General features: G+C 37.7%; 1 protein-coding gene across 5 annotated transcripts; it reads left to right on the top strand.

Annotated features, from left to right (window-relative positions):
- The first annotated feature begins 47 nt into the window (after window positions 1-47).
- On the top strand, window positions 48-27,235 carry TDP2 (tyrosyl-DNA phosphodiesterase 2). Of its 5 annotated transcripts, none has more exons than XR_013168762.1 (8): window positions 49-347; window positions 433-518; window positions 5,888-6,058; window positions 7,277-7,368; window positions 8,451-8,569; window positions 10,647-10,817; window positions 12,169-14,833; window positions 27,134-27,235. XR_013168762.1 is itself a non-coding variant. In XM_077143765.1 (7 exons), the coding sequence occupies exons 1-7, from the start codon at window positions 183-185 to the stop codon at window positions 12,448-12,450; spliced, it is 1,038 nt and encodes a 345-aa protein (XP_076999880.1). In that variant the 5' UTR covers window positions 48-182; the 3' UTR covers window positions 12,451-17,627. The 5 variants fall into 5 exon arrangements, 3 of the variants coding, with proteins under 3 accessions (XP_076999880.1, XP_076999882.1, XP_076999879.1); XR_013168761.1 differs by lacking the exon at window positions 27,134-27,235 and adding an exon at window positions 17,207-17,624; XM_077143765.1 differs by lacking the exon at window positions 27,134-27,235 and having other exon boundaries at window positions 48-347; window positions 5,936-6,058; window positions 12,169-17,627.
- The last annotated feature ends 503 nt before the right edge of the window (window positions 27,236-27,738 follow it).

Below are 27,738 nucleotides of genomic sequence, written 5' to 3'. Positions count from 1 at the left end.
ACAGTGCGCGCACGCGCCGCTGCGCCCCGCCAGCCTCCGCCCGGCCCCATGCCTCGCCCACCGCGCAAGCGCAACGCTTGCCCTCTGCGTGCAGAGCGCGTTTCCGGTTCGGGCTGCTGAGGCCGCAGGGTTCGGAGTCAGCCTCCTGGCCCGCCTGAGTGGGCGGTGAGGGAGGCTGAGCGATGGAGCAGGGCAGCCAGCTGGACTTTGGGCCCGAAGCGGCGCGAGATGAGGAAGAGCCCAGGGTGAAGAGACGACGACTCTTCTGTGTGGAGTTTGCCTCGGTGGCGAGGTGCGACACTGCCGTGGCCCAGTGCTACCTGGCGGAGAACGACTGGGAGATGGAAGTACGGTTTATCTTTTTCTCGTGTCCCGCTTTTTACCTTTGTTGGTGGAGCGCACAAACCCCACCCCTGTGGCTTTGCTTTTCAGAGAGCGCTGAACTCCTTCTTTGAGCCAAGCGTGGATGAGAGCGCCGTGGCAAGCCGTCCGCAGACGCCCCCTGAGCCCGAGACCTGGTAAGTGTGAGGGGCGCGCGGAGCCGGTCCGGGCGGAGGCGGCTCAAAAGCTGGTGCCTTTGGGTGTCTTGGGACCTGCCTTGGGCCCGCTCGGGCAAGGCTCAATAATCAGACGCAAATGGATGATGCTTCTCACTCGAACTCCACACGATTACTTTGTATGTCATTTGGAATCCGAGGAGGAAAAGTCTAGAGTGTAATTTTTGACTGGTATTATAGGAAATGTGTAAACAAGAGGTTTGAAACAAATGAACAAGATCCTGAATTGAAGGAAAGTTACTTGGAAGTGCCCTCCCTCCTTATATTGCTTACATATATTCATTTATTTACTCCCCGCTGGCCAGCCGAAGTGTTTTTTCCTTCTTCTTTAAATGCGCACCCTCTCCTGTTATTTTAGTGTCCCTTCCTCAGTTCCTGCATTACTGCTCTTAAAATGGAGTCGAGATACTTTATAAGTTCCTCCAGGGTGTTTGAGCACCGCCTATCTTTTCGGGTGACTCCCGCTACCCTCTCTTTTCTTACCCTGATGAAAGTTCCAGGCGTACCGAATTTAACACTTTCTCCAGCGGGCTTTTCAGCCTTTGAAACGCTCAATTATTATCTCTGCCTGGAACTTTTTTCCCTCTCCCTCGTTGCTAATAATATTTATCTTAAAGGCCCCATCTTAGACATTATCTCCAGGAAGCTTTACTGATCCTCCCACGTCTGGGTAAGGTTTCTTTTAGGTACTCCTATACCATCCGCATCACTTTTGTCTTAGTAGGTTCCCCCCGTATTGTAATTGAGTTTTAATATTTTTTATCTTTTACTGTATACAGCACACTTTGTAAAGTCAATTTATGTTTTATATATTGTTGATTTCCCAAGGTCTAACACAATATTTGCCACAAAGTAAGCTCTCAGTGAATATGTATTAAACGTGTAAAATTTTCCCAGCTACATCGCAGCTTGTATTGTCAACTGTTGATGGTGGAAACTCATTTCCCTTTGACCTTTTCAGCTGCATTGGCTTTCTAATGTGGTAAGAGCATTTCATTAGGTTCCTTTGCCATTTCTTGGGGATTTGTCTGTTCTACTCACAGTGATAGATCTCTGGCTCTCATTTGTAATAGACAAAACTAATTGGACTTAGCTAGGTATGGATCTAGCTCAAGCTAGTCATTCAGAATCTTCTCTCTTGGGATTTTTTTTTTTTTTTTTTTTAAAGACAGAGAGAAGGAAGGAAGGATAGAAGGAAGGAAGAAAGGGAAACATCTTTTAAACATTTTCTTGTATTCTGTTTCTCCGTTTTTTGTTACATGGGCTGGGGCCGGGAATCGAACCGAGGTCCTCCGGCATAGCAGGCAAGCACTTTGCCCGCTGAGCCACCGCGGCCCGCCCTCTCTTGGGATTTTAAGATCAGGACCAAAAGAGTCAAGTCTGAATCTTCCTGTGGATCTGAAACTGTGATATGTTAATTTGGGAGCTGTGGCCGTCCATACCCATCCTGTCAGTGCATGGGGAATATGAAACCACTAGTCTGAATAGAGAAAAAGAAGCGGAGTAAATTGAGGTGTAGGAGTGAGAGAAATTCCTGATTGCCCTTCTTTAAGCCTGTGATGTTTCTGTTTACTTATAAATTCCCCTGTTTTGCTGAGTTACTGTCTCCAAAAAAGGATTAAGACCTGCCTTGAATTGTGTGGGTCACTCCCAATTGAAACAAACTAACCGAAAGATCCCACCCACAATAGGTCTGTACCCACAAGAGAAGATTAAAAGAATGTGGCCTTTTGTGGGGTACATAACACCTACAAATTACCACAATCTTGTCTTTGATAATATTTAAAAAAAAAACAAAAACAATTTGTGAAAGAAAAAACTTGACAGAAAAAGAGAGTCAATATTCCTTCTTATCATAATGCTTTCAATAAAGGGATTGAACTAGTATGTTTGACCAGGTACTGGATTCACCTGGCTTTTTTCCTTCATTAGTAAAACTTTGAGAAAAAAATATAATATTGATTGATTATTGAGCGAGAGAGAGAACTTGTGGGGAGAATGGAATTCATAATGGAAAGTTTTGCTCTTTAAATGTGAATTTTTTGATGCTCTTGAAGATTATTTTCATGTAAAATGATTCAAAAGATACGTATTTTTTGCTGCAAAATTGGCATTAAGTTCATCTGGCATTTAGAGTTTGGCTTTTAAATACCGTTCTCCCCTGAAAGGAACCAGGGCTCCTTAAAAATGACTGATTGCAAGATAAGGTCAGGTAAACTACAAGATCATCCTAGAACTTTTTTTTTTCATTTTTAACTTTTTTATTGTATAGTATAACATATACAAAGCAAAAAAATAAAAAAGCAATAGTTTTCAAAGCACTCTTCAACAAGTAGTTACAGGACAGATCCCAGAGTTTGTCGTGGGCTACCATATGATCCTCTCAGATTTTTCCTTCTAACAGCTCCAGAATATAGGAGGCTAGAGGCCTTAAATAGTTTTTTTATCATCAGTCGACTTTTTTTCCTTCTTTTTTTGTGAACAATAGAATATACACAAAGAAGCTATAAATTTCAAAGCAGAGCAGAGTACCACAATTAGTTGTAGACCATATTTCAGAGTTTGATGTGGGTTGCAATTCCACAATTTTAGGTTTTTACTTCTATCTGCTCTAAGATATTGGAAACTAAAAGAGAAACAAATTTAATGATTCAGCCTTCATATCATTTGTTAAATCCTATCTTCACTGTGTAACTCCACCATTACCTTTGATCTTTAGAGATGTTTGGGTTGTGGGAGTTCTAAATTTTTCATATTATAAGGGTCTGTCACTAATATGGGGTAGGAAGATGGAATTATCTGATGTTCTGGAGAGGCTGGGCTAGGTTTCAGGACTTATCTGGCCCAGGGACCCTACAGCCTACAATCTGGAGGTTGTAGGTTTCTGAAAAGTTACTCTACTGCGTGGAACCCTTGTGGGATCTTATAAATTTCCCTAGATGTTCTTTAGGATTGACTGGAATGGTCCTGGTTGGGGGTTGGCAGGTTATGATAGGTAGCAAGTGCTAACTGAAGCTTGCGTAAGAGCAGCCTCCAGAGTAGCCTCTTGACTCTTTAAATTCTCTCTGCCACTGATACTTTATTAATTACACTTCTTTTCCTCTTTTGGTCAGGATGGAATTGTTGATCCCATGGTACCAGGTCTGGATTCATCCCTGGGAGTCATCTCCCCCGTCTCCAGGGACACTTTCACCCCTGGGTGTCATGTTCCACATAGGGGGAGGGCAATGCTTTCACTTGCAGAGTTGGGCTTAGAAAGAGTGAGGTCACATCTGAGCAACAAAAGAGGTCCTCCAGAAGTAATTCTTAGGCATGCCTATAGGTAGTCTGAGCTTCTCTACTAAATCCTAGAACATCCTGTGGGGCTAGGAAGTTAGTGCCCAGAAAATGATGGGGTAGTTCCAGAAGGACATAGGAACCAGCTTGAAAGCCTCCCATCTTACCCTTTTCCCCTTTCAAATCTGTGACAGTTTTAGCAATTAGGGAACATTCCATGCTGAAACAAAAAAGCATTCCATTTCTCCCTGAGAAAGAGGCAGTTTATATAGTAAATACAATGAGGCTACACAAAGATAAATATGATTGGTTAAACAAAAACAGAAAGAAAAGTTACCCCTTTAAGAAGATGGAATGCTAGCTAACAAAATGTATTTAACCCAATAAAAATCCTGGTTTCAGGGAAATCAATACCCAGGTTTAAAGAATGTCAGAACACCCTAAAAGCTCAGAGAGTCTCAGAGAGCTTGTTTCACAGATTACTTGGCTTAAGCAAGTCATCTTGTAGTTCAGTCATATGTAGATAAGTTGTCCTTTGCTTTAGACATATAAGGACAAGTTACCTCCAGGCCCTTGCTAACTTATAAAAAAAAAATTATTATTTCAGTTATGAATTATCAGTTGATACTAAGACAAGTAGAAGAAATTTTGATGAGAAATAAGATTTTTGAAAAACTTTGCAGTGAAGAAGCCTGGTGGACAACACCATAACCAGATGATTAAAGTTAACATCACCAGTGTTGAGACAAATTCATGTTAGGTGCCTCTGTATATAATGCACTGAGGAGGATGCACTATTCCTTCCGTCATTCCTTCCAAAAAAATGTATAATCCGAATCTAATCATTAGAAAACATCAGACAAAACCAACTGAAGAACATTCTACAAATGTACTCTTCAAAAATGTCAAGGTCATGAGAGACAAAGACAAATGAAAAATCCGGATTAAAGGAGATTAAAATAGATGTACCATGTAATGCAGTTTGTGATCCTGCATGAGGACATTAGTAGCCCCATTGGTGAAATGTGACTAGGTCTTTAAACTGTATAATAATATACTGTCAATGTTAGTTTCCTGACTTTTGATAATTGTACTATGGTATATATGTAAACGTCCTTGATTTTAGTAAATACATACAGATGCATTTTCTCACGTTAAATGAAAAATAAAATGAGTAAATGTTAAATAAGTAAAATGTTAACATTTGGGGAATGTTGGTGAATGGGGTAAAGGGAATTCTTTTGAAGATTTTTGAAAGTTTGAAATTATTTCAAAATAAATGAAAATAATGGCATTAAATGTATTAAAATTACAAAAAACATTTCTTAAATTTATGTATAGCACATGATACATCCTCAACAGTAACCTTTTAGTAGTTTTTTTTATCCCTCCACTCATGTCTGGGACCTTCGCAGAGATGGCAGAAGGTAGGGTCAGATAGAATTGTGGGCTGGAGCACATGATGGCCTCTCCGACTTGGCCATCTTGGCATAGTCATGCTTTTTACATGACAGCTTAGGGTTCCCAGAGAGGTTCCAAAAGGCTTGAGTAGAAGCTGCAAACTTCCTATGAGCAAGCCTCTGAAGTCCAAGAACAGCATTTCCTCCATGTTCTGTTGGTCTACTAGGTCTCTAAAGTCTAGGGAATTAGACTTCACTTTTCAGTGGGAGGAGGAGCAAAGAATTTGTGACCATTATTTACCTCCACAGTGGGATCTTATTTAAGATATAACTGTAAATAAATCCATTTAAATTTCGGTATCTTACATTAATTATTCTAATCTGGGAGTCATAGTTTATAAAGTCATTTTCATGATACATTTTGATTTGGCCATACCTGCCTAAATATGAGTGAGCGGTTATCTAAATAACACAGCAAGACACTATTTTTCCTCAGTCATATGACTTTCACTTTTGTATAGGCAGATACTTTTAGGGCTCTTTTAGAATGTATTCATCTGTAAAATGAAGACTACAAAAACTTACAGAATAATTTTGTAAATTAATCAATTCATAGATTATTTGCAAAGTTGTGTTTTGTTCTGATATTGCCAGTGTTGACCTAAGCAACGAAGATACAACTGATTCCTCTTGTAAAATCAGCTCATCTGAAAATACTCACCAAGAAGATGACAGTATGTTCTCTTTAATTACCTGGAATATTGATGGATTGGATCTAAACAACCTACAAGAGAGGGCTCGAGGAGTGTGTTCGTATATAACTTTGTAAGTATTATGTCAGTTTAATAGTAGCATGATAATTGTGCCTAACATATCTGTAAACCATGTAACAGTTCAAAATTATGGGTTTTGGAATAGACAAAGACTCATAGTCAAGCTCTGAGAAGAAACATCTAGGCAAATTGAAAGCAGATGCCTCTAGGAAGAGAATTTCTGGAGGTGGAGAGAGAATACAAATTTTTGTTAGAAACCTTCTAGTACTATTTTATTTAAACTTGGTATATAAAACTATTATAAAAAAATTACTGAAAATAATCTGTTTCTGCAACATACTAGGTCTTTGAGCAAACCATGTAAGCTTTCTGGAGTTGAGTTTTCTTCATTGCGGGTGTTTTAGTTAGTAAGCTGTGAGAATGTAATACATCAGAAATGGAATGGCTTTTTAAAAAGGGGAATTTATTAAGTTGCAAGTTTATAGTTCTAAAGCTGTGAAAATGTCCAAATTAAAGCAAGGCTATAAAAATATAAGGCATCCAGGAAAAGATACCTTGGTTCAAGAAGGCTGATGATGTTCAGGGTTTCTCTGTCAACTGAAAGGGCACATGGCAATATCTTCTAGCTTTCTCTCCAGGCTTCTTCAGCAGCTTGCCCAGGGCTCTGTCTGTTCTGTGGCCCTGTCAGTTCTGGTTGCTCTAAAGATTTTTCCAAAATCATTCCCTCTTCAAGGGCTCCAGTAAGCAACTCCACCTGGAATGGGTGGAGATGCATCTCCATGGAAACCATCTAATCAAAAGTTACTACCCACAGTTGGGTGGGTCACATCTCCATGGAAATAATCAGAAAGATTCCACCCAGCAATATTGAATGAGAATTTAAAGACGTATCGTTTCTGGGTACATAATAGCTTCAAACCTGGGCAGTGGGTAATAACTTTTTCAAGAGGCTTGAGAGAGATAACATTGAAAACATCTGTTAGAGTGTAGGACTGTTGTAGGCTCTCAGTTTAGTGATTTCTATTATTAGCATTCCAGTTCTTTTAACTTTAAAGTGTTGTCACATGTATTTGATTTTTTAAATTTCATCTTTACAGTACTATGAATTAAATATGCAGGTCTTACTCATTTTGCAGTTATCAAAAATCACTATAAATATTGAATGTTAATAGTTTTCTGTTTCTTTTATGTTGTGGAATTTCCTTCATCTATATAGCTGAAAATGAAATGGTAGACCTGGTGTTTATCATAAGTTGGTATTTTTAATTAGGTACAGCCCAGATGTGATATTTCTACAGGAGGTTATTCCTCCATACTATAGCTACCTAAAGAAGAGAGCAAGAAGTTATGAGATTATTACAGGTAACAGTTTTCCTGTTATTTTTTTCTTTGAAAAACATTTCAGTGGTACATCAAAGTTACCCTATTAGAGCATAGAGAAGAAAAAACACAAATAAGTAATAGGTTTGAGAAAAATAAACCAGACATAAAGGATACTGAAAAAACTACAGGAGAATATACATCTTATTGCTAATAAATGTGAAAAAGTAGTTGAAGTGGATGATTTTTCAGGAAAATAGAAATTACCAAAATTGGAGGTACTGGCTAGCTTTTTGGTGAATTAGATTATTAGAAATTTTAGGTGTCATAATTGGGTTGTGATCATGCCTTTTCATAAAGACTTTATTAATTTTATTTATTTATTCTTTTTGTCTTGAATTTTTTTTGATTTTCCATTTAGTTTGCTTTTATAAGTGCATTCAAAGTATCACTTTGACTACCTGTCCTGGTTTTCATATAGAATGTTTACTTTGACTTTCCCTCTTATGTATTTTGTGAATTTAATTTTTACTTACTGTTCAATCCAAAATTGCTAAGGAGAGGGTTCTTTCTCAGTCTCTCCTCTTTTTTCATGGGACTTGTTTTCTCAGGAATTTTTTGGCATCTCTTCTGTTTTAGATTTCTTGTTTTTTGAATCCTGTATTTTCCTCCTTTTTGGTTACTTCATTTTATTGAAAGACTAGGAAATAGTGCCTTATTCATAAAGTTTTGAATCTTAGCATATTTGAAAATGCCTTCATTCTGCTCTCATACTTGGTTGATAGTTTGGCTGGGCATAGATTTCTCAGTAGAAAGTCTTTTTCCCTTAGAAGTTGGAAGCCATTATGTCAGTGTCTTCTACTTTCCACATTATTCAGTATTGATGATGTCTGATGCCATTATAATACCTGTTCTTCCATACTTTCAGTTGAATTTTGGGTGGAAGCAAGTAAATATACATGGACTTGGCTGTCTTGAACTGTTTTGAAGTAGTAGTTTAAAGATTTAGGTCCAGTTAAATACCTGTACCTGTTGTTGTAAAATCTTCAGTGGGGACCTTCTGATAAACAGAAAATTCCATTGAAGATATTTTCCTAAAATCTCTTTTCCACAATTATTTGAAGGTCATGAAGAAGGATATTTCACAGCTATAATGTTGAAAAAATCAAGAGTAAAATTAAAAAGCCAAGAAATTATTCGTTTTCCAGGTACCAAAATGATGAGAAACCTTTTGTGTGTGCATGTAAGTAATTTTTAAAAATTGACTGGTTTTTATTAATATTTTTTCATTTTAACTTTAAATGTTTTATTTTTAGTCTAAATAAAATTTATTATAATTTTACTTTTCTGCCATTAATGGAAGCAAACTCCTCTAATTTTTTTTTAACTTTTTAAATTATATATATATATACAAAGCAAAGAAAGAAAACAATAATTTTCAAAGCACTCTTCAACAAGTAGTTACAGAACAGATCACAGCGTTTGTCATGGGCTACGATTCCATTATCTCAGATTTTTTTCTTCTAGCTGCTCCAGAACACTGGAGGCTACAAGGAATATATATTTTCTTATCATCACAATTGACTTTTTTTTTCTTGTTTGTGAAAAATAACTTACATACAAAACAATAATTTCAAAGCATATCACAACAATTAGTTGTAGAACAGATTTCAGAGTTTGGTATGGGTTACAGTTCCACAATTTTAGATTTTTACTTCTAGCCTCCCTGGCGGCATGGGAGATGATACCCAGGGATGAGTCTGGCCCTTCCGGTTCTTTTTAAAAAAAGAATTGACTTTATAGTTTCATGTAGTTTTTTAAACCATTGCTTTTAGAAAAAATTTGTTCCTCACTTATAAAGAGTTTTGTAAATTAAATTTTTATTTAAATTTTAAATTAGATAAACTTGTAAAAATAGACTCCTTACTCAATTTGCTGTTTTTCCAAGAATGTTTAAGAGTTTGCAAATAGGGCTGGCCACGGTGGCTCAACAGGCAAGAATGCTTGGCTGCCATGCCAGAGGACCCGGGTTCGATTCCCGGTACCTGCCCATGTAAAAAATAAAAATAAAAATAAAAAAAAGGATTGCATTATTAAAAAAAAAAAGAGTTTGCAAATATTTCATGTTTGCTTCCTAATAATTTTTTTACTATTTGTTCTGTTTATGGTACTGTGTTTTATTCTGTGGGGCCAACAACATAGTCAAATAGATCTTACTCTCATAGCATTTACCGATTAGTAAGGGAAAATTTTATATATAGTAACTAAAACAGAGGAAGAGCATAAACATCACAGGAGTAGAATGGTGATGTGCTGTGGAAGTTTATAGGTGTGGAGATGACTTTCAGCCAGAATGGTTTGGTCAAAGTTTCATGAAGGAAGTGGTATTTGAGTTGGGACCTACAAAGAGTTAATATGTAGATATTAGTGATTGGAAAGGTTCCAGTCCAAGTGAAGGAACCACCAAGAGCAAACTTTTGCAGGTGAAAGAGGCAGGGGTATGTATTTGAGGTGGGTTATGTATGTGCCTGAGTGAGCATTCTATTCAGTAGGGTATAGAGGGCATGAAGAGAGGTAGTGTGCCATGAGGTTGGGAAAGTAGGTTGGATTCAGATTATAGAAGAGTGTGAATGCTCGTTATTAAAGAATTTGGACTTGATTCTGTAAATTAGTATAAGTGACAGATCCTACATACTTAGTACCGGAATGGCAGATAGTAAGTGATTTTCATTTAAGTAACATTTTTTGAGTACCTGTTGAGTATCAAGTCTGACCCTTGATAATATAGCAATAAATAAGAACTATCTTTGTTTTCAAATGATTCACAGCTTTGTAGGGAAGAAGAAATTGTGCTGTTATTCATTCTAAGGGGATTTAAAAGCACTGTGTACAGTGAATTGTAGGAGTATAGAGGAGGGAGCCACTGACTGCCTGGAGACATTGGGGAAGGGCACTCTCAGAGGTGACATTTGAGGTAGGTCTTGAAGTATGAGTAGGTGCTTGCTCAGTAGTCTTCGTTGGGGGCAGGTTTAGTCTCTTAAATTTTTGACCCAGAGGGATGAACACAGTCCTGATTATATAGTTTTACTTTAATAAGCGTATACCAGTTGAACAGTCTACTGATTATGTTATCAAAGTTCAGCATAGTGGTCAGTGTATAATTTTTCTGCCTTTTTTTGTTTTTTTTTTGTTCCCCGTGGGCAGACATCGGGAATCGAACCCGGGTCTCCAGCATGGCAGGCAAGAACTGCTTGCTGAGCCACCGTGGCCCGCCTGTCAGTGTCTAATTTTAATGACTATAATAATTTATCCTTTTGCAGGTAAGTGTGTTGGGAAATGAACTTTGCCTTATGACTTCCCATTTGGAGAGCACCAGAGGGCATGCTAAGGAACGAATCAATCAGTTAAAAGTAGTTTTAAAGAAAATGCAAGAGGCTCCTGAATCAGCTACAGTTATATTTGCAGGAGATACCAATTTACGGGATCAAGAAGTGAGTGACAAAGTCATTTCAATGTTTGTAGGTAGATTATTGCTGTGAAACTAATTTTGGCTCCTTTGACCAAAGCTGTTAAAGCTAGGACCTTCATTTGCTCAAAATGTATATGTGACCTTTCAAATACAATTCACCTAATATTTATTTAGTCTGTTCTATATGTCTAGCACTTGAGAAGCACAGGCAGGAAAAGCTTTTACATTAATAAGGGAAAAAAAATACCACATATGAAATGGACAATACAAAACAATGTATGTTGGATTAGCAACAGAAAATAATGATTAGAAGAGTTCAAAAGAGGTCAGGTTTATTTGCAGTATCCCTAGTAGCAAAGTAAAAACAAAAGTTTGACCATCATAGTTGTCCCTGACTCTCTTCTTTCTGAGATGCCCTTTTTCTTGGCTTTTATCAGCCTTTACTACCTGCTTTAAAGAAGGGGGCCACTGCATGTTGTAATTTTCCAGAAGGTCCTTAGAACATAGGTTTAGAACATATTAAATGAAAAAGCCTGCCTTACTTTTTTCCCTCTTCTGAATTGAGCTCACTTCAAATTGAAAATGTTTGAAATGGAGATTCTGTTCATTTTCACTCTGCCACTTCTGGAATCAGGACTTTCTGCTGAAGTGAAGGCAGTATACCAAGTAAAATAAAGTGCCCTGCTTTTCCCAAGGACTTCATGTCCTTGTACACAGATTATACAGAAATCTAGTCTCTGTGCGTTATGGTACTGGTTGGCTGACTTTTCTACTTTCAAAATATACTGGTATGTGAATGGGCGAGGGAAGAATTAACATTGTTAGTACATTTCAAATAAGATTGTGAAGGGAATTGAAATTTTTTTTTTTTTTTTTTACATGGGCAGGCACCAGGAATCGAACCCGGGTCCTGGGGCACGGCAGGCAAGTGTTCTTGCCTGCTGAGCCACCGTGGCCCGCCTGGAATTGAAATTTTTAGATCATGTAAATATAGACTAAAGTAAAGTAGTAATTTTGTCTTCCTTTTTATTTGTCATTAAAAAAAAAAAACTATTACTAACTCCAGGCCGTAGATGCTCACCTTCTACATTTTATCTGGTACCCAAAGTCACAACGTATTTATGGGAAAAGAGAAGGGACAAATTTTAAACCTGTTTGGCTACATTTGTATTTATATTTTTATATTATCTCATCATGCATTAAAATAATATTTATAATGTATCCAGTTATTTTGTATTTGTATGTTTATAAATGATTTTTTTATATTCTGATTTGAAATGTTGCGCTGTGAAGTGGTCATAGCAAAGACATCTTTCTCAAAGGACAGGGGACACTACTAAGTTTTATAGAGTATTCTCTTTTTTTTTTCTCAGGTTACCAAATGTGGTGGTTTACCCAACAATATTTTGGATGTCTGGGAGCTTTTGGGCAAGCCTGAGCATTGCCAGTATACATGGGATACACAAATGAACTCTAATCTTGGGATACCTGCTACTTGTAAACTTCGCTTTGATCGAATATTTTTCAGAGCAGCAGCAGAAGGGGGCCACATTATTCCTCGAAGTTTGGACCTACTTGGGTTGGAAAAACTGGACTGTGGCAGATTTCCTAGTGATCACTGGGGTCTTCTTTGCAGCTTAGATATAATATTGTGACCTGCTTTTCAAAAATGAGTTTTAAATATACTGTGTAGTTTTGTTCTGGATTTTAGCAAATCTAGTTTTTACCTGCCTGAAAAGGTATGTTTAATATGGAGGAATTAATATACTGGATCACTGTAAAAGAAAATCCTACTGTAACTTTTATTTCATGGATTGTGTCCTCAGATTTCAGAACTAAAACTAACTATTAATGGTTATTTAAACTAAAGCATGCCCATTTTCTGAATATGAGGACTCTTAATGAAAGGAACAAAGCCTGTCAGAGCTTTCAAATGTGGTTGTAGTGTCAGCTGGGTTCCAAGCAGGGGACCAGTATCATCTTGGGGTATACTTTATACTTGATTTGTTTTTCAGTCAGGTAGTAGAATTGCTAATATTTTAAATAAGTCCACAAACGAAAAATACTTTTTAATGTTATAAGAGGTTGCTGAGTCCTTGGAACTGGATCTTTTAATTATATTTTGCAAATTTATATCATCTTAAATGAAAAAGTTAAGTGAAAGACAGTTACCTTACATCAGACTTCTTTTGTCAGCTAACTGTGTAAAGAAACTTTATAACTTAAAATTCCTTGCCTCTTTTATTCATGTTTATAGTTATCTCACTAAAAGAGAGTTAGCCTTGAATACAGTTTATAGCAGCATTGGACTGTTTTTCTAAGAAAAAAGTAAATGTGTAAAGAGATATAGGCTTTTACTTTTGCTACTTGTAAAATCAGATTATTTTGCAAGAGGTGAATAAAGGGCACTTTAATTGTGCTTTAAAAAAACATTTCTTGGCAGGCCATGGTGGCTCAGCAGGCAGAATTCTTGCCTGCCATGCTGGAGACCCAGGTTCAGTTCCTGATGCCTGCCTATGCAAAAAAAAAAAAAAAAAAAAAAGACATTTCTTTAAACTAGAGAAATGTACTTTAAATAAAGAATTGTGCTTGTTTATACTTTGTTTTAATTCAGTTTTGTGTGTGTGTGTGTGCCTAGGATGAGATTAAACTTTTCTACCTGCTGCTTGTTTCTGGCTCCACTGCTGTTACTTCCCTTTTGTATGGAAGAAAACAGCTTTCCATGTTGCTTATCACCCCACCAAGAACTACCAAGAATATTTTGGCTTCCTTAGTAAATAAGGGAAGCCATAGAGAATAATTAGAGAAGTGACGAATAATAAAATTAGCACTCTGCCTCACATATTACCAAAAACTGTCTAGAATGGGTGAAAGACCAAATATAAAAAAAGTTATTTCTTTTCACAACATTCAAGTGAAATACTTCCTATTTATGCAAAGCCTAAGAAACAAATTATAGATGAAGTGGATAGGAACCAGTAAACCACTCTTAGTCTGCTTTCACAAATTAAGAACCTACTAATCTGCAATGTCTTGAGATTTTTTTTACTTTGAATCTTAAATGTTGTCAGTATGATAGTCATCGGTGGGATGATGTGCTGATTTGAATCTGTGATGTACCCCAAAAAGCCATGTTCTTTAATACTTCTTCAGTATTGCTGGGTGGGAGCTTTTTGGTTAGCCATGGAGATGTGACCCACCCAAAATTGTGGGTGGTAACTTTTGATTAGATGGTTTCCATGGAGGTGTGTCTCCACCCATTCAAGGTGGGGCTTGCTTACTGGAGCCCTTTAAGAGGGAGCCATTTTGGAGAGAGCCAAGAGAGCCCATGTAACCAGAGACCTTTGGATATGAAGAAGGAAAACACCCCTTGGGAAGCTTCATGAACCAAGAAGCCTGGAGAGAAAGCTAGTAGAAGTTGCCTTGTTGGCCATAAGCCTTTCCAGTTGAGAGGGAAACCCTAGATGTCATTGGCCTTCTTGAACCAAGGTATCTTGCCCAGGATGCCTTAGATTGGATATTTCTATAGCCTTGCTTTAATTTGGACATTTTCACTGCCTTAGAACATGTAAACTTGCAACTTAATAAATTCCGCTTTTTAAAAGCCATTCTATTTCTGGTATATCACATTCCAGCAGCTTGCAAGCTAGAGCAGATGACAGCTCAGAATTTTCTATTTCAGCAGGTAACATTTTAATCTTGATGAGCACCATCTTTGCCACTGATGTGGAATGTGAATTTGAACAAGTAGTTTTACCTCATCAGACAAGATAGTTTCTTGTCTTTGTGCAGTTTAGTAAGACATGTCCTAATCAACAGCATGAAAGATAGAGCAGAGTAAGAAAATCTGTTCTAAAGATACTTCCTTTTATCCCTAGTACCTATAAACAAAATGTGGATAAACAAAATGTGGTATATGCATACGATGGAATATTATGCACCAGTAAAATGAAATGATGTCCTGAAGCACGACAGCATGGATGAACCTTGAGAACATAATGCTGAGTGAAATAAGCCAGACACAAAAGGATAGCTATGGTATGATTTTGCTTTTATTACCTTAGTAAAGGTAAACTCAGGTTACACTGTAGAATATAGCAGATGATGTACAGAATCCTATTTCTCAGCCTGACTGGCCTAATCATGAGAATGGAGGACAGCAAGTAGCAAGGTTATGCAAACAACAACAAAAAACCATTAAACTAGAATCAAGATGCCCTGAGTTTTAGAGGTGGGTTTCTTTTCCCTCCCTCCCTCGCTCCCTTCCCCCCATTTCTTTCTTTCTTTCTTTTTTCCTTATAGTGAAATATGAAATATATACAAAAAGAATAAATTTCAAAGTATACTTAAAGAAAGTAGTTATAGAACAGATTTCAGAGTTTGGTATGATTACAATTCCACAACTTTAGGTTTTTCCTTCTAGCTGCTCCAAGACACTGGAGACTAAATTAAGAAATATCAATATAATGATTCAGCAATCAGACTCATTTGTTAAGTCCTATCTTCGCTGTTATAATTCCTCCTTCTCCTTTGATCTTTCTCCCAATCTTTAGGGATATTTGGACTATGCTAATTCTAACTTTTTCATGTTGGAAAGGGCTGTTGATAATATGAGACAGGGAATGGAAGTAGTTGATGTTCTGGAGAGGCTGGGCCTTCTGAGTTTCAGGACTTCTCTGACTTAGGAATCCATCTGGAGCTTGTAGGTTTCTGGAAAGAGATCATAGTGCATAGTACCTTTGTAGAATCTCAGAGCCCTAACTGTTCTTTAGGGTTGGCAGGAAAATAACACTTTTTTTTTTTTTTTTTGTGGTTTAGCAACCTGTGATAAGTAGTAGCAAGTCTAGCTGAAGATTGCATAAGAGTAGCCTCTCAACTCTATTCTCTTAGCCACTGATACCTTATTTGCTACAATTATTTCCCCTTTTTGTTGATCCTGTGGTGCCAGGGCCAAGCTCATCCCTGGGAGTCATATCCCACATTGCCAAGGAGACTTTCATCCCTTGATGTCATGTCCCACATAAGGAAGAGTATAAGGATTTCACTTGCAGAGTTGGGCTTAGGGAGGGAGAGAGAGAGAGAGAGAGGCCACATCTGAGCAACAAAAGAGGCCCTCTGGAAGTAACTTTTAGGCATAAGCATAGGTAGGCTGTGCTTCTCCACTACAGAAATAAGCATCATAAGAGCAAGCCTCAAGATTGGGGCTTGTGATAGTCTCCCAAGCAGTGAAAATAACAGAATCAAAAGATCCTCAATCTTGGGGTTTGTTCATATGAAACATTCCTGCAAAGGATAGGCTAAGCCTACTTAAAATTAGGTCAAAGATTCACCCCCAGAGAACCTCTTTTGTTGCTCAGATGTGGCCTATCTCTCAGCCAACACAGCAAGCAAACTCTGCCCTGCCCCTCTCTATGTGGGACATGACTCCCAGGGGTGTAAACCTCCCTGGCAACGTGGGCCAGAAATCCTAGAATGAGCTGGGACTCAGGATCAAGGGATTGAGAAAAAACTTCTCGATGAAAGGGGGAAGAGAGAAATGAGACAAAATAAAGCATCAGTGGCTGAGAGATTTCAAATAGAGTTGAGAGGTTATCCTGGAGGTTATTCTTCCGCATTATATAGATATCCAATTTTTTGTTTAAGGTGTATTAGAGATGCTAGAGTGAAGTGTCTGAAACTGTAGAGCTGTGTTCCAGTGGCCATGTTTCTTTAAGATGATTGTATAATGATATAGCTTTTGCAAAGTGACTGTGTGATTGTGAAAACCTTGTTCTGATGCCCCTTTTATCTACGGTATGGACAGATGAGTAAAATATATGTATTAAAAATAAATAGATAATAGGGGAAACAAATGTTAAAATATATTGGGTAGAGGGAAATACTAGTGGTCAGTGAGAGGGAGGGGTAAGGGGTATAGTATGTATGAATTTTTTCTTTTTATTTCTGTGCTGGTTTGAAATGATTTATGTACCCTAGAAAAGCCATGTTTTAATCCTAATCCCAGTTTGTAAAGGCAGCCATTTCTTCTAATCCCTATTCAGTATTGTAAGTTTGAAACTGTAATTAGATCATCTTCCTGGAGATGTGACTTAATCAAGAGTGGTTGTTAAGCTGAATTAGGTAGAGGCATGTCTCCACCCATTTGAGTGGGTCTTGAGTAGTTTCTGAAGTCCTATAAAAGAGGAAACATTTTGGAGAATAAGAGATTCAGAGAGTAGAGCAGAATGGCATAGCCATGAGTAGCAGAGTCCACCAGCCAGTGACCTTTGGAGATAAAGAAGGAAAATATCTCCTGGGGAGCTTCATGAAATAGAAAGCCAGGAGAAGAAGCTAGCAGATGACACCATGTTCACTATGTGCCCTTCCAAATGAGAAAGGAATCCTGACCGTGTTCACCATGTGCCTTTCCAGATGAAAGAGAGAGACTCTGACTGTGTTTGCCATGTGCCCTTCCACTTGAGAGAAACCTTGAATTTCATCGGCCTTCTTGAACCAAGGTATCTTACCCTGGATACCTTAGATCAGACATTTCTATAGACTCGTTTTAATTGGAACATTTTCTCGGCCTTAGAACTGCAAAGTAGCAATTTATTAAATTCCCCCTTTTTAAAAGCTATTCTGTTTCTGTTATATTGCATTCCAGCAGCTAGCAAACTAGAACAATTTCTTTTTCTGGAGTGATGTAAATGTTCTGAGAAATGATTATGGTGATGAATATTCCACTATGTGATGATATTGTGAGCCACTGATTGCACACCAAGTATGGAATGTTCATACATTAAGAATGTCTGTGTACGTATGTTGATTGGTTTTATTAATAAAAATTAAAAAAAAAAAATCAAGCGCTTGGCCTATTATTGACTTGGGAGTCCCTAATGTTTGAGACAGTATCAGGGGTTTCCCTGCAGGTAATGTTTAATGTTTCCATATTTTTTCTCCAGCTTCTCAAGGGACTTTGCCAATACTTTGTAATTATCTGCCCAACATACTCTAGGATATATCCAGGTATTACGTTAAGCTATGCAGAATCACAAGCCCTCGTTCCCATTCTAGGCTTTATGTGTTTGGATTGTTTAAATGAGCTATCCAGACAGGAGGAGTTAGATTGTGTGCTACAGAAAATTTAGACTTTGGACAAAATAAACCTGTCTTCATTTGGCCTCATACAGTAGGTGACATTCTAAAATACAGACAATGTCATCCTTACCTCTGTATTCTGATTTACCTTAATCATGATCAGATCAGCTTTGTTCAGTCTCTTTTTTGGTTTCTTTAAGTTGTTGTATGCAGCAAAGCTAACTTTTAGAGCTGCAGAACTCCAACTCTGAGTCTTAGATGTCACACAGGTAGCCAAAGTTCCAGGGAGATATCAGGTTATTGACATATAGCACAGCCTCTCTGAACCTACAAATAACATTAATAGCTCCAGAGGTGGGTTTCTTATGATTCTTCCGGACAGCCAGTGTGGTAGTGAGGTTCAGGCGTCAACTTGGCCAGGTGATGGTGCCCTGTTGTTCTGTTGCTGTAGACGTAAATCATCAGCACGTGAAATTCATTTATGGCTGATTACATTTAGTTGACTAAGGGGAGTGCAGAATTCAGTACCTTCAACTTTCTTGTCTTCATACTTCTAAACATCCAAATTCTAGGTATCAAATAATCAACATAATATTGTAGTATAGGAAAGGATATCTCTCCAGACACTTAAATGTTTATGCTTATGGCTTATTAGTCTTTACCCCTTTACATTAGCCATTTTTAGCCACCATAATGCTGCAACTGCCCTTCCCCCTCCCCAAAAAAGGGACCCATTCTGTAGTTATTTCCCCAGTTCCAGAATACATAATTGGAATAGACATACTGAACAACTGGCAGAATCCCCATATTGGCTCTCTCATTGGTGGAGTGAGGGCTATTATGGTGGGAAAGGCCAAGTAGAAGCCACCAGAACTGCCCCTACCTAGCAAAATAGTAAATCAGAAGCAATACTGGGTTCCTGGAGGGATTTCAGAGAGTACTGCCACTCTTAAGGACTTGAAGGATGCAGGGGTGGTGATTCCCACCACATCCCTATTCAACTCTCCTATTTGATCTGTGCAGAAAACAGTTGGGGATGACAGTGGATTATCGTAAACTCAACCAGGTGGTAACTCCAATTGCAGCTGCTGTTCCAGATGTGATATCATTGCTTGAGCAAATCAATACATCCCCTGGTACCTGGTATGCAGTTATTAATCTGGCATATGCTTTTTTTCTCAATAGTTGTTAGTAAGGACCACCAGAAACAGTTTGCTTTCAGCTGGCAAGGTCAGCAATATACTTTCACTGTCCTACCTTAGGGGTGTATAAACTTTCCAGCCCTATGTCATCATCTTGTCTGCAGGGACCTTGATCACTTCTCCCTCCCACAAGACATCACAGTGACCCATTATATTGATGATACCATGTTGATTGGATCTAGTGAGCAAGACATAACAACTACTCTAGATTTATTGGTAAGGCATTTGTGTGTCAGGGGATGGGAGAGAAATCCAACAAAAATACAGGGACCTTCCACCTCAGTGAAATTTCTAGGTGTTCAGTGCTGTGAGATACCCCTTCTAAGGTGAAGGATAAGTTGCTGCATCTGGCCCCTCCTACGACAGAAAAAGAGGTACAATGCCTAGTTGGTCTCTTTGGATTTTGATGACAACATTTTCCTCATTTGGGTGTGCTACTCCGGTCCATTTATCAAGTGATCAGAAAAGCTGCTAGTTTTGAGTGGGGACCTGAACAAGAGGAGGCTCTGTGATAGGTCCATGCTGCTGTACAAGATGCTCTGCCACTTGGACCATATGATTTAGCAGATTCAGTGGTGCTGCAAGTGTCAGTGGCAAATAGAGATGCTGTCTGGAGCCTTTGGCAGGCCCTTATAGGAGAATCTGAGAATTTTTGTCTTTTCTTCAACTCTGGAAAATTTCTAGTGATTATCTCTTCATATCTTGCCTTTTCCCAATTCTGTTTATTCTTTCCTATTGGACCCATCAGGAGATGTATGTTGAACCATTTGTTTCTTCATGACTTATATTCTCCCATTTTTATTTTCCAACTCTTTATTTCTTTGAGTTGTATTTTGGATCATTTCCTCAAATATAGCTTCTATTTCAGTTCACAGAATTTTAAAATTCAATGTCTTTATTTCTGATTACAATACTTTTGATTGGGCTCTCTTAAGCTGTGCCCCTAAAGATAAATCTTATTGTCCTGTTACTGCATTTTAACTTTTGTCTCCTTTCACCACTTCAACTTCTTTCACCTCTTCAAGCATACTCATTATGTAGTGTTTCCTAGATATCCTTTTACTTCTAGTTCTTGCTCCTGTTTGTTACATCTGCCAACTCTCCTTTATATTGGTTTGTTCCCTAGTGTGTATTACAATTTTTCTATTGTGACTCATCTTCAGTGGGATTTTTCTGTGGGAGTTTTATGTGCTCTGTGTTGGAAAAGTATCCCTTTTGATAGATTTTACATTTCTTCTGCGTAGGATTTAGCAGACTTGGACAAATTTTTTCATTACTTTTTCAAGCTGGTGTCCCACATTGTGCAGGTACAGTAAATTTGGGTTCTATCTCTGCATGAGTCACAGATCTGGGGTTCTAATTTCTCTTGGGTGGCTTTTTTTTCTACCCAAGGATCTGTGTAGAAGGCAAATGTCCCTGATTCTTCTCCAGCCTAAAGGCCGAGTTCTTCTGGGAGTTCTTCTCAGGTCTGGCCTGCATCCATCAGGCTCAGTCCCTATTCTTCTGTTCCTCCGGCCTAAGGCCGTATATCCTGTTCCAAAGTGGCCACTGGAAGCCTGGCCCTTGCTCCTAGGGCTTATAGCTAAGATCCATACTCCTGTGGGCTCTTACAATGTCAACTCCTGCTTTCTGCTTTTCGGTCTTGCTTTTTCTTATGTTTATGGAACCCAGAGATTTCCGTTCTTTTTTCACTCATCTATGTATTAATAAGAATGTTTTCCGCTTACATGTACATAAATGCTATTTAGCTTAGTAATGGAAGTTATAAGTCAGTACTATACTGGGTTGTTAAAGCAAAGTCCCCTTGAGGAGACAACAGTGGCCATCCTTCCTCCATTTATTTTCAATCTCCCAATCATGATATGTCTCTGGTTTCTTCTAGCCCCTGTACCTATGATTCATCAGTACTCCTAGGCAGCAGTGATGTTTGTGAGACTCTTGATGATATTTCATGGTGTCAGTGGATATCCACCTACTTGTTTGCTTAGTTTGCTATTGCTCTGTAACAAATTATACAAACTCAGTGGCTTAAAACAACACTCCTTTATTAGCTCAGGTATGTAGGTCAGATGTCTGAGTGGGCTCCAATGTTTTCTCGGCTTCAGGTCTTCCTAGGTGAAAACCAAGCTGTCAACTAAACATATTCTCTCCTGATAGAGCTGAGGAAGGATCCACAGCAAGACTCATTCAGGTTATTGACAGAATCTAGTTCTTCGCAGTTGTAGGACTGAAGTCCCCATTTCTTGCTGGCAGTTGGCTGGGATTTGCTCTCAGCTCCGCTGGCCAAATCAGGTTTTTACCACATAGCCTCCTCCATCATTAAAACTAGCAGTGGAATATTTCTCTCACATCAAGTATCTTCTCTCTGACTTCCCCTTCTGCTACCACACAACTCTCCACTTTAAAAGAGCTAATGTAATTAGGTTAGGCCTATTACAATAATCTCCTTATTTTATGTCCAGCTGATTAGTAATCTTAATTACACGTACAAAATCTCTTTTGACTTGTAACTAACATAATCATGGGAGTAACACTAGGAGTGAAGGTCACTGGGCCATCTTAGAATTCTGCCTATCACACCTGCTGATATTTACTTTATTTTTACCTTGACCATTTTCCTGACTGCACATTGAACTTCACTAAAACTTGCATTTTAATATCCACTGTTATGCTCTTTCTTTGGTTTTGATATGCCCAGAAATATTATTTGTTCATCTTTTGTTTTCCTTTATGAGTAAGAACTTTTTTACAAGTAGATGGACATCCATTGACACCACAGAAAATAGATGTATTTTCTATAAAAATAGAGAAAGAGACCACAGCAGGTGAAATGAGATGTGCCATAGCACCCACTTACCTCTGGGTAGTGTGTGTTATACTCTTTGGCTGAGAGACTGTGGAGTATGGTGGGTTATATCTTACTAATTGGAAGTATGAGAAAACATTGAAATTGGGGGCAAAGTATATATTAACAGTGTACCAAAATAGATCATTTAAATGTACCTTTTTGAAGGAAAATATTCAGAGGCAAAAAATCAGCACTGAGAAGGTTAGGATTAAACTAGGAATGCAAGTATTTTACCCTGCATAGGGTAATGCTTTCTGGGGGTTGGTCCATGTGCTAACTCAGTCTGCCGGGCTGGTAGATGTGCCGGTGAAACTTGCTTCACTCATCTTTGTATTTCTAACATTTAATGCTGAGTCCATTCATAACAAGTGTTAAATAAATGCTTTCTGGAGAATACAGTTTTTCATTCTGTGGACCTTGAATATTTTTATGTTCATGTACATTTTTGATAATACCAAATTCTTTAATTGTTCCAAATTTATTTCCTCCCTGATTCAAAACTGATATTGTATTTCCCCCTCCTTCCCCTTCATTTTCCTTTTATTTTGATTTATTTACATTAATTATTTTGTTTGCCTTTGGAACATTCAAGTAAATATTCCTCCAGGTTGGTAATATACAGGTGTCTTAATAACATTTGTTATATAGCAATTTCCATTCCTTTTCTTTGATTCCTCCAAATTTGTTACAGATTAAGCCCTAGTAAAAGGCCTTTTTTGTTTTTAAGGTTTAGATGATTTTTAGAATTAGAATTTAGAGCATTAGGATTTATCATTACCTTTTCTTCTCATTTCCCAAATATTCTCCAAAATTTTTGCCTGTTTATTTTTTCAGAGAAATTTTCTTAAGTATCTAAAGCATTCTGCTGACTTTATTTCTTTGCTTCTTCATTAACCTAACATATTGCTAATTTTAATATTTATATTCCAAGTCAAAAAAGGTTTCACCTCAATACTTTCCTCCCATTTATTCTTATCTTCAATTATCTCTCCCTGTACAGTTTTATATTTGCATTTTTATATCTATATTTAATACAAAATTTATATTTTTATATTTAAAAACAGAGTCTCGTGCCTAGGAATGAGATCATGCTTACTTGTACACTCTCTACCTGGATATTTTATCTGCAGTGTATAGAGTTGCAGTTGCTTCTGAGAACTTTGCTAATTTTTGAACAGCCTAGTTGTTGTTTTTTTAAATTTATTTATTAATTAAAAAAATAAACCAAATAAAGCATCAACATATATAATCATAATTCACAATATCATTACTTAGTTGCATATTCATCATTTCTTAGAACATTTGCATTAATTAATTTGCATTAATTCAGAAATCTGCTTGCTCCCATTCCACACAAACGCCCTTTCTGTGTTTACATTTAAATTAATGCTGGATTGCGTTACCTTTAATTCTGCTTGATCTCCTAGTAAGAAGGCATTTTACACTATGATTATAAACCATTATTTTTGTTGCCAATAAATTCCTCGGTAATCCTCTGTGTTGATTGGCATAAATTTGCTAGAACTTATTTTGCCTTATCAGCTTTCAGTGGAGAAAGTCAGAGCATAGAATATGTGTTCTAGTTTGCTAGCTGCCAGAATGCAATATACCAGAAATGGAATGGCTTTTCAAAAGGGAAATTTAAAAAGTTGCTAGTTTATAGTTCTAAGGCTGAGAAAATGTTCCAATTAAAACAAGTCTATAGAAATGTCCAATCTAAGGCATTCAAGGAAAGATACCTTGATTCAAGAAGGCCAGTGAAGCTCAGGGTTTCTCTCTCAAGTGTGGAGGCACATGGCAAACATGGCGTCATCTGCTAGCTTTCTCTCCTGGCTTCCTGTTTCATGAAGCTCCCCGGAAAGATGAAGTTTTCCTTCTTCATCTCCAAAAGTAGACTGGTAATATCACATAATATTCACCTATACACAAGAAGAGGCTTTATATACTTAATAAAATTCCTCTAAAAAAATAAACAGGCAAAAATATTGGAGAATATTTGGGAAATGAGAAGAAAAGGTAATGATAAATCCTAATACTCTAAATTCTAATTCTAAAAATCATCTAAACCTTAAAAACAAAAAAGGCCTTTTACTAGGGCTTAACGTGTAACAAACTTGGAGGAATCAAAGAAAAGGAATGGTAATTGCTATATAACAAATATTATTATGACAACTGTGTATTACCAACCTGGAGGAATATTTACTTGAATGTTCCAAAGGCAAACAAAATAATTAATGTAAATAATCAAAATAAAAGGAAAATGAAGGGGAAGGAGGGGGAAATACAATATCAGTTTTGAAGCAGGGAAGAAATAAATTTGGAACAATTAAAGAATCAGGTATTATCAAAAACAAAGTACATGAACATAAAATATTCAAGTTCCACAGAATGAAAAACTGGTGGTGTCTTCATTTTTACCACAGCCACAGCTCATAACCTTAGCAGGACCTTGCTGTAGATCCCTCATTAAATCATTCCTTCATCCTAACCTCTGTTTATCAGACCATGATAAAGTCTTCATCATGAAGGAAGAAAGGAATGGGGGAAGGGAGAGAGGAAAGATAGAAGGAAGGAAAAATGTTCACCAGCAACTTAATTACTCCCCCTCCGAATTTATTTGGAGTATGGTTCTCTCTATGGTTAGATTTCCTTCCCTTTCCTTTCTCTAATTGCAACATTTTCCAGGGCTTCATTTCTCCATTCCATAGATAAAGAATGGAGCCTGTCAGCCTAGGATGCCTCTAGCATTCTGTTAATCCAACAATGTTGGAACAATAACCATCTAAAAAGAAGATGATAGTCTCTTTTGTTATTACATATATATCCTGTTATCATAGAAAACTTGGAAAACAGAAAGTAAAAGGAAGAGGAAAACCATGTAGTTCTGCTGGTGTGCCCTGTCCCCTTGTAAGGCCTCACTATTGAAAAGGGCACTGCTTCCATTCTGAAGTGCTCATGAATTACCTGTTCAATAACTCATTTATGAATGTTGCTAGAGTTTGGCATCCAGTTCTCTGTATGCAATTTCTATGAATTACTTTTTTCCTCTCTGTGCCAGAAGACTTGCAGCTTCTGTACCTCTCTCTTTCTCCATAATTTTGCAGTTTACCAAGACTAGTTCTACAGTAAAACCTCTGTGTATCTGGGGACATAATTTATATGGGCCTCCCACTGGAATGTAAACTCCTCAAGAGAGTTTTTTGGTTCACTGCTATGTCCCCAGAACCTAGAATAGTGCCTGGCATATGTAGGTGTGCCATGCATTAACAAACAAGCAAACAAACAGCTTTCTTGGGATATAATTCATATGCTACGAAATTCATCCTTTTAAATGTACAATTCAGCATTTTTTAGTATTGTCACAGAGTTATATAACCACACCACTATTCAGCTTGAGAATGTTTTTGTCACCCTAAAAAAGCCCTGTATCCATTAAGTAGTCAGCCCCCATCCTTCCTGCTACTCTCTAGGAATCATTAACCTACTTTCTGTTTTTATGGTTTACCTATCTGCAAATTTCATATAAATGGAATCATACAAAATGTTGCCTTTTATGACTGGCTTCCTTCCCTTGGCATAGTGTATTCTGGCAGCTTGCAAACTAGAACACTTGCTCTACCGAATCTTTCATTTCTGTGAGATTTGCCATTTTTCTATTTAATCTTTTGAATTCTTCTTTATGCTCTTCTAGTGTCTTCCTAATATCCTTTATTTCTTTATAAATAGCCTTGAGTAATTGTTCCATATTCTATGTCCCTTCTATAGTTTTTATTTGGTTATTTGTCTGGGTCATTTCTGCTTGGATCTTCACATGCTTTTTGATTTTCTATTGTGTTTAGGGCATTTAATTATCTTAATAAGGCTATTTGAAAGTTGGTTTCCTTAACGCATCTAAATTTTTTGTTTATTTGGTTTTATACTGAAGGTTTCCTTTTGCACTTCATTTGTCGATTATTCCTTGCCAAACCAAGGAATTGAGGCCTAGATCTCACACAGGGGATACAATTCCACTTGAGTGTCTATCAAAAGGTAGGCCAGGGTACATGGATACTTCAGTGGTAGAACAGCCACCCACCATGCGGGAGACTCGGGCTTGATTCCCAACCCAGGCAACCAAAAAAAGAAAAAGTAAAAATAAAATAAAATAAGAATATAATAAAAATCTGAAACAACAACAGCAAGAAAACACATCTCAATAGTAGCTGTTTCCAAAGTCAATAGGAGACACCCAAAGATATATTGGAAGTGAACTCAGACTGGTGCCCACCAAAGTAATGAAAATTTAATAAAAAAAAAAATAATAAAATAGAATGGTAAAAATTATATTTGAAATAAGAAGTAAAAAATAAAAACAATTAAAATATGAACATATAATATATAGATAAAAATACTACTAATAAAAAGTATATGAAAAATATATTTTAAAAAACAAGCCAAAAAGAAGGGAAAAAGAAAACAGAATATTAGGGAAAAAAAACTAGGCAAGTAGTTAGCTTGCTTGCACTTACCCCTTCTTACCAGCAGGTGGCACCTCCTCCTCTTAGGCTTCCCCTTCCCTGATTGCAGCAGCAGCCTGCACTACTGCTTCTGGCCAGCAGGTGGTGCACCTGAGGCTCCTCCTCCCTCAGGCGCAGGCTTTGTCAGCTAGATACTGCCCCTGAGGAGGCAGCATTCCTGCACCCAGCCAGGCGATTGCTCCCGCTCTGGGGGGCCTGGCCCTCCAGTGAATGATCATTTCTGCCTCCGGACTCCCCATAGGTGCTGACACTTTTAAAATAACTCTGTCTCCTTTTCTGCTTACAACTTGGTATTTGTAGGACCTCATCCCCCCTTGTGGACTTCATCCAAACCTTAGCACCCCCTAAACTTAGAAAGACAGATTTTGGGCCACTAGGCCATCTGCTCTCCTACCACGTGCCTAGCAATAATTTTTTTTCTCTCTTTGAAACTCCTTATCTCAGGAATTAGTCATTTGAGCAGGTTGGGCAAAAGAATCCACGACATTTGTCCGGTAACATTTTCTTAGGAACTGTATGTGCTATTTGAGCAAACTTCTCTGTGTGGCTGGTCTGCCTGGGGTATGGCCCTGTAACATGAACATTTATGCACCTTTCTCAATGACGTGGAGAAATGAAGCAATAATTTTGTATGCTTCCACACACGTATGGTTCTTTTCTTCCTTACTGTCCCTTTTCTGTTTTTTCCTTTGAGTTCCTTGAGGCCAAATCTGGCTCCTAAGAAACATCAAAGGAAGCCTGCACTGAATGCCCCTTAAGGCCACCTCTGAAGACTCCCTCGCTGCAAGGTGGGTGAGTGTAGCCCCCTAGGCCTGCTTTCTTCACTGTTGCTGCTGCTGACCATTCAGGTAGGACCCCATAATCCCACAGACATGAGGGTCAGACTTGAGCTTTCTGTCAACTCAGATCAACCTGGGGAGGTGATGGTGCTGGGTATTTGCTTTCGGATAGAGTACTTATAATGTTGAATTATTTAACATGAAAAACATGCAAGGGAAATCTCATGCTTAAATGGTTTTCTGGAAACAAGAATTTAAGTTTCTTATTTTTTATTATGTTATCTATTTTGTGAGAAAATAAAATCACATTTTGTATATACTAGGAAAATTTGTATTTAAAAGATTTGCATGGTACATCTTTCTGGTAAGCAGATAAGCAGACTCATTTTTATTGTAAATCTTTATTTCCATATATTCAGTTTGCTTATAGTGGACATACCCATGGCATAAAACAATTGCTGAGCATTGATTCTGGTGATCTGTGCCATGGCTGGGCTTACTGAGCCCCTTTGGGCATACC

The sequence above is a fragment of the Tamandua tetradactyla genome, chromosome 25 (genome assembly GCF_023851605.1).
Source record: "Tamandua tetradactyla isolate mTamTet1 chromosome 25, mTamTet1.pri, whole genome shotgun sequence".
Taxonomy (NCBI): domain Eukaryota; kingdom Metazoa; phylum Chordata; class Mammalia; order Pilosa; family Myrmecophagidae; genus Tamandua; species Tamandua tetradactyla.
The sequence above is the reverse complement of the archived record's forward strand: the minus strand, read 5'-3'. Positions and strand labels throughout refer to the sequence as shown.